Source organism: Polypterus senegalus, chromosome 8 (genome assembly GCF_016835505.1).
Source record: "Polypterus senegalus isolate Bchr_013 chromosome 8, ASM1683550v1, whole genome shotgun sequence".
NCBI classification, from domain to species: Eukaryota; Metazoa; Chordata; class Cladistia; order Polypteriformes; family Polypteridae; genus Polypterus; species Polypterus senegalus.
Genome location: NC_053161.1, coordinates 163720671 through 163733112, shown reverse-complemented (window position 1 = coordinate 163733112; position 12442 = coordinate 163720671). Strand labels below are relative to the sequence as shown.

General features: G+C 37.7%; 1 protein-coding gene across 3 annotated transcripts in view; it reads left to right on the top strand.

Annotated features, from left to right (window-relative positions):
• Window positions 1-1048: 1048 nt before the first annotated feature.
• The window catches only part of LOC120533249 (NACHT, LRR and PYD domains-containing protein 3-like), a 57889-nt gene continuing 46495 nt past the window's right edge, over window positions 1049-12442 (top strand). The window contains exons 1-2 of one of the 3 annotated variants that reach the window (XM_039760034.1): window positions 1049-1222; window positions 12170-12350. In XM_039760034.1, the coding sequence (XP_039615968.1) occupies window positions 12260-12350 (91 nt within the window). In that variant the 5' untranslated portion in view covers window positions 1049-1222; window positions 12170-12259. Of the gene's footprint in view, window positions 1223-1272; window positions 1438-12169; window positions 12351-12442 lie in introns of those variants that run through there. The other 2 variants (XM_039760035.1, XM_039760036.1) reach the window with 2 other exon arrangements.

The window sequence follows — 12442 nt, the reverse complement described above, 5'->3', positions numbered from 1 at the left end:
GGATGGATATATTTTCATGACCCCTAAGAGCTATAAAAATGAGATTCCCCTTTACATTTTTTAGTAATTTCATGTTTATTTTATGTAAACAGAATATGCAAAATGAACTTATTTTCATCTTATTATATTTTTCTTCTCATATTATTCTTAACACTCTTTTAACCTTCTCCTTCTTCTCTTTGAGTTGAAGGAAAACACTATTTGAAGGATAAAATAGCTTGACACAATCTGATTTTCACAGATGACAGAAATCTAGAAAGAATCTGATGTTAATATGTATTCATATTTTATGTGAGTAAATCAGACGAGATATTAAAGATGAACTTGGTGCGCAAGTCTGTGAGAATGCAGCTGTCAATAATAAACTTACACAATGGGCAGACACCTGAAGGTATCGCGATTGTTTTAAATAGCTGGGGATCGACCCGCCCAGCGTTCTCGGTGCCTGGTGGTCTCAGGGAACACCCCTAGCTGGCTGAACCTAAGTGAAGGCAGCAGTTCGTTACCCCGAGAATTCACGTTCTAGAAAAGAAATTGCAGGTCGGCAGGCGCGCGACGGGATGGCCATTCCGATTGGCCCGATGCTCATCCTGTGCGGGATCTCTCGGTGTGTGCGCCTCCCCCGTGTCGGTGCTCGTTATAAAAAGCCGGAGAAAGTACAAACTTTTACAATGCAATACAACACACTCCACGATATCACACAGCTGACAGAAGTGATAAAAAAATGCCATGACAACAATATTATGAACAAATAGGAATCTGAGAAAACATATTCATTTCTGTCCTCTACTTTGTTTATTTTCCAAATGGTGCTTGTTCTACTGTAATGCTCGTTAAAGTCGTCGTTAATCAGAGCTAAAAGAGTGTCCCTTTAGTATTTAAAGGACGTTGACAGTTTTCAAGTGGATGGTCTTTTCACTTGTAAGAGGTTTTAGAAATAATAACATGGACGTGACACGAAGGCAACAACCTAAGAGCTCTGATTACATGCTGTTGACAGCTGATAGTGTTAGGCCAACTGGGTCTCCTTTGAAGTTTTTTTTTTTTCAACGAGCTGTGAATGTGACGTCAAAGCTCAGAGGCAGATACTTTTGAAAACTCTGCGCAAGCGCACAAAGTGCAAGGAACTCGGAGGCGTGGAGAAGACCGTACAGCAAGCCGACGCTTATTCCTCGTTTGCTGATTTTGTGAATGTTTGGACGGAGAGGCGCACGGCTGAGGGGTGAGTATCTCAGTTCAAAAACTTGAAAGGAACGAGTCGGACCGGCAATCTCCTCCAGCATGAGTCTCAAGTTCTCTACTTACTCACACAGCTTTATACTAATGGCATGACATAAGATTTTAAAGGGACGAACTGATTTCCTTCATTAATCTTGACACTAATGTGGAAAAGAAATGTTCAATATGTTGATTGCTTGTGATTATTTCGCCGAGCAGGTATGTTTTTTAATTATTCCTAACAGTCTGACTGTTATGTTTTTAATTAAAACAGTTGCACACCACATATGAAAACCTACACCGCATTATTTATTTATTTATCTATCTCTGATATTTTTGGTTTTAAAGCCATATGGCATTAGGAAGAAAGAATTTTCTTGAGTGGCTGGTAGGTCTTTAAATTGCCAGTCCTCCTTATACTGAGGGAAAGTCCTGCATGGCTCTCTGTCATCAACTGAGATGAGCTCCAGTTTCTTCAATATTACCCTGTCACACACACTTAATAAATCATTCTACATCAGCTGCAATAATTCTGGCTGCATGTTAGGTAATCTTCTGCAACTTTTTTTGGACTTGCTAGATCACTATAGCTAAGCAATGCCTCTGAAAGTGATGACAGATTGGATAATACTTTGATTAAAGAACAATGCGAGGATGTTGTCCATCTTAAATAGTCTGAGTTTACAGAGGGGAGATAAGTACTTACTGCATTTAGCATATGTGTGTTTTTTTGTTATTCTAATTTAGATTATTATCTAGGCGAGTTCCCAAGTATTTATATTCGGTCACTATTTCTAAATACAAAGAAATAGTCCTGAAGGTGAGGAAATGTAGAAAGTTTGGCAGTGAATTTGATTAGTGTTGACTTAAGGGCTTATTGGGAGCAAAATCTTTATTCATTTCATTGCTGCTATTATATCCCCTCCAATTGACCTCCTCTCTAGATACACAAGAAAAAAACCATTCAATATATGTAAATAGCAGCTGTGGAAAATGGAACTGTGGTGGTCCGGTGCAGGAGTGTGATTGAAGTAACAACTGTGCTAAACCCAGTTGGGGGTCTGAGTGATGATTTGCAAGGGCACAGCAGCCCTGGTGGTCTGCTCATATAAGGAAATCAGCTGGGATCTTAAAATAGGGGGTTATCAGTATTTTTCTTTGACAGCAAATACCCGTTCATTTCATTACTGGTGGCAGATTTTATATTCGTTCTTGATTTTTCTCTTCATTACAAATTCTTTTACAAGTTACTTATACTTTTAGAACCACTTCAGTTAATAAAAATGTCATTTTAGCAATATTTTTTTTTATTTATTCTTAAAAGGTATACAATAATTAAATATGGTCTGATACAGGTCTGTTTCTCTGTAGACCCCTTTCTATGTAAAGGTGTGTTTTGGACAAGTTCACTTCAGGTGGAAATATTATTTGTCATTATATGAGAAAAGATGTTTGCATTATATCAGCATCAGCTGTAGGCTTTTGCTATGGACAACTCATAGATTTCCTCCTTCATCCACAATCGTCACTACCTCTCGGCACCTTTTTCTTGAACCTATGGCTCAGGTTGGTCCTCAGAATATGCTGCATCTCTCTAATATCCCCCATCTTATCTCATTTGTTTTTCACTTTTATTTCAACAACCAGTTTTCAATTAAAACCTGTCACAGTGCTGTATGTGCCAGTAAAAAGCCTCTCGGTATTTCAATTAAGTGGGATCAATCTTGAAAGAAGTCAAAAAGTGCTCCAAAAATTCAAATCAACAGTTTATTCAATATAGAATTGTCCATATGATTTATATAATTCCTTCAAAAATGATGAGTTTAGTCCCTGACCCAGTTTGTAAGATATGCCTTCTTAAAGCGCCTGATTCCTTTTTTCGTATGTTTTGATCCTGTCCTCCTGCTGTATCTTTGCAGACTTCCATTTCCACCTCTCTTTCACTCATTGTGGATATCTTAATTCCATGTACTCCACAGTGTTTTTACTACTCAATATTTCATTGTACTCCTTTACACACTCTAACAAGAATTACATTTCAGTGAGTTCTTGAGGTGTTCAGATCCTCCTGGCATCTCACTGGACAACACATTACCAATCCATCCATTATCCAACCCGCTATATTCTAACCTACAGGGTCATGGGGGGGTCTGCTGGAGCCAATCCCAGCCAATACTCGGAGCAAGGCAGGAAACAAACCCCAGGCAGGGCGCCAGCCCACCACAGACACATTACCAATATCTAATAAATTCTAGAAGAAACTTATTTTATAACTGATTTCTTTTAGAACCTTCAGCTGTTTGGATTAATTTTGCTTTCCCTTTCACAATGTCACCTTTAGGAAAAAAAAAAAAGACTTATTTAAAATCGCTTCTGTTGTTCTAACCAATATGTGTAGGTCAGCGTTTCTCAACCTTTACGTATTTGCGACCCGGGTTTTCATAACAGTTTTAATCGCGCCCCCCTAACGTTTTTTTGAAAGGAGTTCACTAATACCAATTTGTTCTTTTTTTAATTGATGATATATCATAGATGCATATTTTATTATACCTACTTATCTTTTATCGACATTTATCTAACTCTGTATTTAATTTCCTAGTATCAGCATGTAGTTTAAGTTCATTTGTTTTGGTTTCAATAGATGTATTTTTCATATTTTCGATTCTTGTTTTCACATCTTCGCGCCCCCTTTTTGTTACTTCGTGCCCCCCTATTTGAGAACCACTGGTGTAGGGCATGCTGCTAGCACTTTTTACATAATTTAATTTTCAGCTATCTCCAAAATGTGTGCTTGTGTGGAGAGTGATTGGGGCGAGGTGCTGGTGGGTTAGGGTGCTTCATTCTACTTTTGATTTGCCACTTTTTTTATCCTGTTCTTCCTCTTTTTACTCTTTTTAAAAGTTAATAAAATGTTGTTTGCAAAAAGTTTTTTTATTTTTTAAATTGAGGTGCGTATTTGAGAGGGTGTATCGGTGGCCTTGTTTGTAGTTCTTCAGTGTCTGTAAAAAAAAAAAAAAGTAAACTTCCCTTTGGGACAAATAAAGATCTGTCTTGCTTTTGGTCCGTTGCTCGATTCCTGTGGTCTCGGGTGTGCTGGTGGAAATGGAGGTCTCTCTTCTGTTAACCCTTTCATACTGTTCATATTTCATGCCTTTACAGTATGGTCTGGGCCAAGTATTCCCTCATAATAAGTGCCTATACAGAATTTTGACCTGCAGATCTATTTAGAATATATAAATAGCCTATCTGACATTAACAAATGTGTGATTAATCCTTAATGTTTCAGAGAGAAGCGAGAGTGTACTTTTTAGTTTTTATAACAGGTCAGGTCAGCTTGGGAAGCATGCACTGGTACAGCACGTTGCCACACCCACCACACGACGAAACATCTCGGGATACCCGGTTGGCAACCCCCCAGGCAGACACGCGGTCCAGTCCCACCATCCGGAAATGACCCTCTATCTGCCACAGCCAGGTGTTACGTGGGCGTCCCTTTTGGCCTGGTCCAGCCACTCCGGTCAACAACAATGAGGTTCCTGCCAACTTGCTCATCCTCTGGGAATCGTGCCACATGGCCGTAGTGCTGTAACTGATGCTCCCTCACAATGCAGGTAATGTGCCTTATTAGGGGATATATGAGCCACTGCTCATTCGTCACAAAGTCAAACCAGCAGTACTGAAGGATTTTCCGAAGAGACACTGTACCAAAGGAGTCCAGTCTTCATCTCAGGTTTTCATTCTCCAAGAAAAAAAAACTACTATCACACAATAGCATGTCCTGGCAAGAACATTATGGAACTATTGGGATTTATTATATAAACCTGTATAAACATTAAACACTGTCCTCACTGCTTTATCATAAAGGAAATTCTTATAACTACCATCTATAATTATCAATATTCATTCAACATTAATTAACACTTACATCACAAAACATATAAAAAAAATATTGCTTATTGCAAACTAGTCTGGGCATTTAAGGCAGTGGTAGGAAACCTTGCATGTGTGGGATTTGCACATGTCGGTCACATCCATGGTCTTCTATTCTTGACCATATTATTTAATCCACTCTGTTTGTCATTTTAAATAACATTTTTTTCAATGGCTGGAGGGTGGAAGAGCTGGAATGTTGAACAAATGTGGTATGCATGAGAAGTATCCAGTCTTGTGGGTCTTGGAGTCATTCGAATGATATTTTTCACTGACTTCCTGCATGCATCATGATGTGGAAGTGAAGACCAGCTCATAGCATTCTTGTTCAACATAAATGTCTCCCTTACTGCCACAGAGTCGTCTTCATCAGAGAGGGCTACAATCAGAGTTTTCCTCCATGTAGTTTTCCTGCTCTGAACCTTCCTCCTCCAAATGACTATTTGCTTCCTCATCTTGAAAGATCAGATCAAGGGCCTCTTGCACAGCAAGTCTTGTTGCCTTAACCTCTGTCACTGAAATGGCGGCGCAGATACCTTTATAACCTTATGACCACCTCCTCAACCCTTCTTTTGATCTCTGTTTTAATTTCAGTTAGCAAAGAGTAAATTGATTTTAATTTGTTTATTTTATATTATTTTGTTACATTGCAGGAGCTTGTGCTTGCAGGTGTGGATCTCGTGTCTGTGTCGAGGCACCCTGTGACCTTTGTACGACGTCTGTTCCTTATGTGCACCATATATGATCTCTCCTATGCTGTTTTACTATTTCACTGTTTCGAGATTCCCCCAAGACCCTTTGGAGACCAACAGCTGCCTGTCTCAGCGGAAACCCGGGCAAATGTAATGGGAACACAAACAGTTCTCATGACGGTGTTAAGGTCTCTATTGAACTCGTCACCACTATCCCATAAAATATTCACAGAAATGGAATATACATTTTCACAGATTCAAGATTCTCTAAAACCATTATTTTTATTTCTTTGATGTACACTGGTGGATGCAAAATCCATCCCAATAAAAATGAGTCAAATTTAACACTGAACAGCCTCAATGTACAAAAATGTGTAACACCAGTACAACAGTATAAAATTTTAAAATATGTTCATTTTTGTGTATTTTGGGTCACTTTAGGAAAAGTCTTGAAACTTCAACAACATTTATTTCTATAGCACATTTTCATACAAAATGTAGCTCAAAGTGCTTTACATAATGAAGAATAGAAAAATAAAAGACACAATAAGAAAATAAAATAAATCAACATTAATTAACATCGAATAAGAGTAAGGTCCAATGGCCAGGGGGGATAGAAAAAAAAAAACAAACTCCAGACGGCTGGAGAAAAAAATAAAATCTGTAGGGATTCCAGACCATGAGACCGCCCAGTCCCCTCTGGGCATTCTACCTAACATAAATGAAACAGTCCTCTTTGGATTTAGGGTTCTCACGGAAGGACTTGATGATGATGATGGTCACGTAGAGTTTTGGCTTTTGATCCATCCATCATTGTTGGAGCATCATGAAGCTTTGAGTAGGCGGTGGCCTACCACAGAGAAACCGGAAAAAAAAACAGAAGAGAGAGTAGGGGTCAGTATGGATTTTAGAGCCACCATGAATAGTTATCATGATGAACTGAACATACAGAGTATTAGGATTAAGTTAAATTAAGTTAGATTGAAGTTATAAAAAGGCCATGTTAAAGTAACGTGTTTTCAGCAGTGTTTTAAAGTGCTCCACTGTATCAGCCTGGCGAATTCCTATTGGCAGGCTATTCCAGATTTTAGGTGCATAGCAGCAGAAGGCCGCCTCGCCACTTCTTTTAAGTTTTGTTCTTGGAATTCTAAGGAGACACTCATTTGAGGATCTGAGGTTACGATTAGGAATATAAGGTGTCAGACATTTGGATATATAAGATGGAGCGAGATTATTTAAGGCTTTATAAACCAAAAGCAGAATTTTAAAGTCAATTCTGAATGACACAGGTAACCAGTGTAGTGACATCAAAACTGGAGAAATGTGCTCGGATTTTCTTTTCCTTTCGGATTTTCTTTTTCTTAAAGGGTTAATAAACCCATGTTTTCTTTTTTGACTAGAAGTTTGCCTTCCTCATTAAGCTTTTCGTTTCAAAGATCTCAAAGTACTCAAAGATTCCGAGTGAACAATATCTTTTTCATGACAAACATACACTACAGACCAAACAAAAATACCATTTATTATCTATTTACTTTCAGGTTAACCCCAGGATGCAAATCACCATTGTCCCAATTTCTTAAATATGAATTAAGTTTTCAAATAATTCTCAAAATTCTTTGAGCAGACTGAACATTAGGGACTATCTAGAAGGAAACCTACTAAGTGCCAGCAAGGCAATAAATCTATTAACTTTATTACAACATTTAAAGCCTTAGCTGCTGACTCAAAATGAGAAGTTTAACCTTGGAGCGGCCTCTACGTGGAGCTGAAATATGAGATGGCTAATTATGACATTGCCGACACTCTTGATGAACAGATCAGCTTAGTTTTAAAATTAGGAAACTGTCATAAGGAAAGAAAACCTGAAAAAAGAGGTGCACATACACCGATGGCAAAATAAACTGTCGTCTTTCAAGATTATTAGTATTTAATAGCCAGTAATATTCATTTAATTTTTCCTGTGTCGTCTTAGGGTTATGCAAAAATGTTTATATCTTTCTAGGCTCTGGATACCCAAGGAATTCAAATGCAGCTTTGCTTCTTAAATTTGAGTTTTAAGGATGTTAGAATATTTTTGCGATTTTTTTTTTTAGCACTATTTTGTTTTTTATGGGTTCTACCATTTTATGGATTTGATATGATAAGGCATAGCCTATTGTCACTGGGAAGGGTCTAGTGACTTGCATATCACTAGTGTGATGGTTTAAAGTTTGGCCCACTGCAATTCTGGCTAGCTGATTATAGAGAAATCTATGAGTTAGACAGTACATTCTTTTTTTATTTATTTATTTTTGTTTATCAATTTTGGTATTACACTGTTGAATTTTGGTTTCTTTTAGGGCATATGTGAAAGATTGAACAAATCTGTTGTTTAGAGGTTTGGCTGGATTGCCTTTTGCTAAGATGTGACAACAGATGTTTGAGGAAATATCGGAAAGTGAGGCAGTAATTTCAACTCCTAAATATCTGAGACTATTAGATAAAGGAATAAAAGAAGGGAGTACATATGAAAATGTAGTCCAATTGATTCTATAACTGTGCATGGCTTTAAAAGGACTGGACAATTGTAGCACATGTGGATACCAGAAGGTCGTCATGATCATCATTTTTAAATACTACATAACTCAAATTTGAAACTGTAATGGGGTTAGAAGCTGTGAATTATGGATGGAAAGTGAAAGTAATTTAAATAAATTGAAGTGCAGGAGAGTCAAAATCAGATAGGAGGACTGCAGAGGGAAAATAATAAAAAGTCTTAATTAAATTTACAAAACCTATATTAAAGCACATTCTGTTTATGACTTGCTATACATACAGTCAGTTCATGCAATCGAAAGCCTTTTCTGCATCAAGGGAAAGAAGAGCAGCATGGCTTCAAAAGGAATAAATCAAACCAACAAAATTAGAGGCTAATCCTGAGTGTATGAAGACCAGTCAAGATGGATTAATTTACTAATGACTTTCTGTCATTTCTGACTTTCTTATGTTTGAGTCAATTGTAACTCTGACTTAATGTTGGGTATTCACTATGCTTCAAAGGTATGGTAGTAATTACCCAATTAATCCCAAGGTTTAGTTGGTCTGGAAGTGGTGGCTCCATTAATCATATCAAAGAAGGGGAGGGATAATCGTAATAAGAGAAGGGAACAAAACTGATCATCGCAAGCAAAGCGTGTTTCCAAAATGCAGAGATTACCTCTAGCATCCATCTATCCCAGGGTCCTTTCCACTGTTCATAGAGTTTAACACCTCTTTAGTTTCAAGCAACTAAATGGGAGTATCTAGAAGAGAAGCCTCTTCCCCTGTAAGATTATCTAGAAATGATTGGATATCGGGGAGAGTGGCACTATAGGTGTCAGGAAAGAGTTTGGAATAGTAATCTAAAAATTCACTATTTATTGCCCAGGCCTCATTTGAAATCGAGTCAGATTTGGTGTGAATAGATGATATGGAAAAGAAAAAAAAAAACTACTTTTCTTGGTCCTCCACCTCCGTTCTAGGGTTAGAATTAAACGTTTATGATTTTTTGAGCACAAGAGGGTGTGCTTTTTCCAAGGATGAGAGGATGGATGCAAGCTCCTTTATTCTTTAAAGTTTAGTATGTGCTTGATGTGAGGGGAAAGAAAGATTGTAAAACCCTGAATAAAACCTTTAATTGCCTCCCAAACGGCACCAGCATTATCCACACAGTCAATATTGAAACCTGGGAGCTTGTCTAGTTGGAGATCAAGCCCACAAAAACTATTTGTGTTGTAGAAGAGAAATATAGAACTTCCATCTTGCAGTTCAAGACTCAAAAAATGGAAGATGCAATTGCAAATGGTTACAGTTGTAGTCCAACAAAGCAGATGAGACTAATAAGGAATCTTAAAGTAACAGGGAAAGAGTATGTGAAATAGAAATATAAACAATATGAAACTGTGTGAATGGTGACAGGAAGAGAAAAAAGAGAATTCTCTGGCTGAAGGATAGAGCAATCAAAACAAATCAAGCAAATTAAGATGAGCAGTAAAATTACATAAAGGAAACAGAGTGAAGAGTGCACCTTCCGATAGACAACACAGATTTGTCTAACAACCGATTTAGTGCAGCATTTGCATCAACCATCTGCTCACATTAAGAAAATTTAAGAAGGTGACTGGTGAGGTCAGTGAAAGAAAGATCATCGATGTGGGATAGAGCTGCAAGCAGAGCACAGAGTAATTGACAACCTTTCAGTCCTACCAATATACTGTGCTGCAGTGATAGTTAACTTTACATATATTATAAACCTACATCTCCGTAGCTCAGTCTCCTGCCCAAAACTTCCTGACTCCATACATTCAAATCCAACCAACCTCAAAAACGCCTCCAGTTGCTAAATTACATAAACAATGAAAGCAGATAAAGAAGTTTAAAACCGAATGAACAGATCTTCAGCGCGGGAAGGTGGTATGTGAAATGAAATTGTCTATTACAGCAAGTCGGCGTCATAAACTAAATATGGATGAAGTCTTGGAAAATGTTCTTTTTGATCCACTAGTGCCATGGCCTTCTTGTATTGCACAGTAAAGAGACTGAAGTATAGGAAAAAAGTGATCTGTGAGCTTTTGAAGTTAATATTTTGAACAAGGCGTGCCTCCTTTAGAATTAAGTGGTAGTCCAAAAAAAAGGCGAAAGACTTACACAATCAGTACAGCCAGTATCCACACAATGAGCCCACATGATCTCTGGAGCAAAGTTTGAGAGATTTGAGAACCAATTGGGCTACGCTTGGATGAGAAAAATATAACATTGTGCACCTTAAAGAGAGTGCACAGAAGAACAGTTTTTAAGTTGTCTAATCAAGCTGTTGATATACAAGTTTAATTTTTAATTTGTCAACTTCTGTACAAAGTGCATTTCTCTATGATTTATGACAGGATACAATGGATTTCCTTTAGCTCAGTACATATGTCAGTAAAGTCAGTTTGCATAGTAATATTCAGTATTTTAGTATGTTCAAGAAGGAGATTACTGATTGTGTGTGTGTGTTACTTTTTCACCAATCCTCTTAGGTTCTTTTGTTAGTGGTCGACAAAAAATGCTATGAACAATACCTTAGCCTATTAACCTTGTATATTCTTTTCCAAAAAAATTATATCCCATTGACCAAAATTTATTATGTAAGAAATTGACACATTTTGCTAATAAACTAGCTCTGGAAGAGCTCTGCCATTGACTGGTGGGAACTGAAATACCATTTATTATTAAGACTGACCATATATATATATATATATATATATATATATATATATATATATATATATATATATATATATATATATATATATATTTCCTTGAAGTCTGAGGTCCAGACAAGGTAGATGGTCATTACTGAAGAGTAATTTTAACTTTCCTATTTCATTTTTTTCTTGGGGGCAAGAATACAAAACCTAATGCAGTTTAATGGAGTACGATAAGTTCAGGAACCAGGAAACCCAATGCCTTCAGAATGTCATTTGGAAGTTGAAGCTTTTGTAGATGCCCCAATTTAATTGAAAAAAACAGACAATTTTAAAAGAGCAGAAGTCGTCCCAGAATTCTCTGCTGGGAGCCTAGTATTGGTATTTGTTAATGGGCACATAATTCTGTTCTTGTTGTTCATCCTGGAATGTTTGATAGTCCTAAATTTACTAAAAGACATGTGTGATGACTGTTGTGACTTCCTGGTTTCTGACCTTGGCCTGTTCATCTGATTTAGACTGGCCTGCTCGCTGATTCTTTTTGTCTCCTGGTCTTTTCAGTCCTCTATGCTTTGTGAAGCAATTCTTTATTTTTAAGGTGTCACGACAATCATAGGATGTATGGACACTATGACACTAGCCAGCACTTGCCACAGAATCACACATTAACTAAATAAGTCTGAACTCTGTGGTTAAAGTTGAATGTCCTTACAGCTGCACTTTTAAATGATTTCAGAGCCCCTGAATGATATGTGTGGCTACCATCATGTCCACACTAACTACTCTGGGTTTATACATCCATCCATAATCCAATCCGCTATATCCAAACTACTGGGTCACAGGAGTCGGCTCGAGCTAATCCCAGCCAACACCGGGCACAAGGCAGGAAACAAACCCTGGGCAGGTCACCAGCCCACCGCAAACTCTGGATTAATTCTTGTGATTATTGTTGAGTATTTAAGAGTTTACATTTAGAACTTTTACAACAAGATTGTGTCCCTTAAGGCTCTCATGTGCAACTGCATGGATAACCGAGTCCAGATGTGCACTCCTGCCCACCTACTCGGCTCCTTTAGCGTCTCTAATAAACAGTCCACTTCAGTGTTGCCTGTTTTTCCCCCACAGTCTTTAACCATCTAGAGGTCAACTAAGCGTTGGTGAAAAGGATACCAAGTGCCACTCTTCTCCGATATTCTGTCATCTTGACATCTTCAAATGGCTTTCAACAGCTCTAAGCCCCAAGAGAACTCTGGGCAGGCATACTTCAGGAGAAGAAGATCTGATGAGGAAGTAGCTGCTGTGTCTGGTGAGAACAATTCAGAGACATCACTCATTTGAATAGAAAGAATATAAAAATGCAGGAAAATTGGCTTATTAATATTTAGACACTTTAATAAC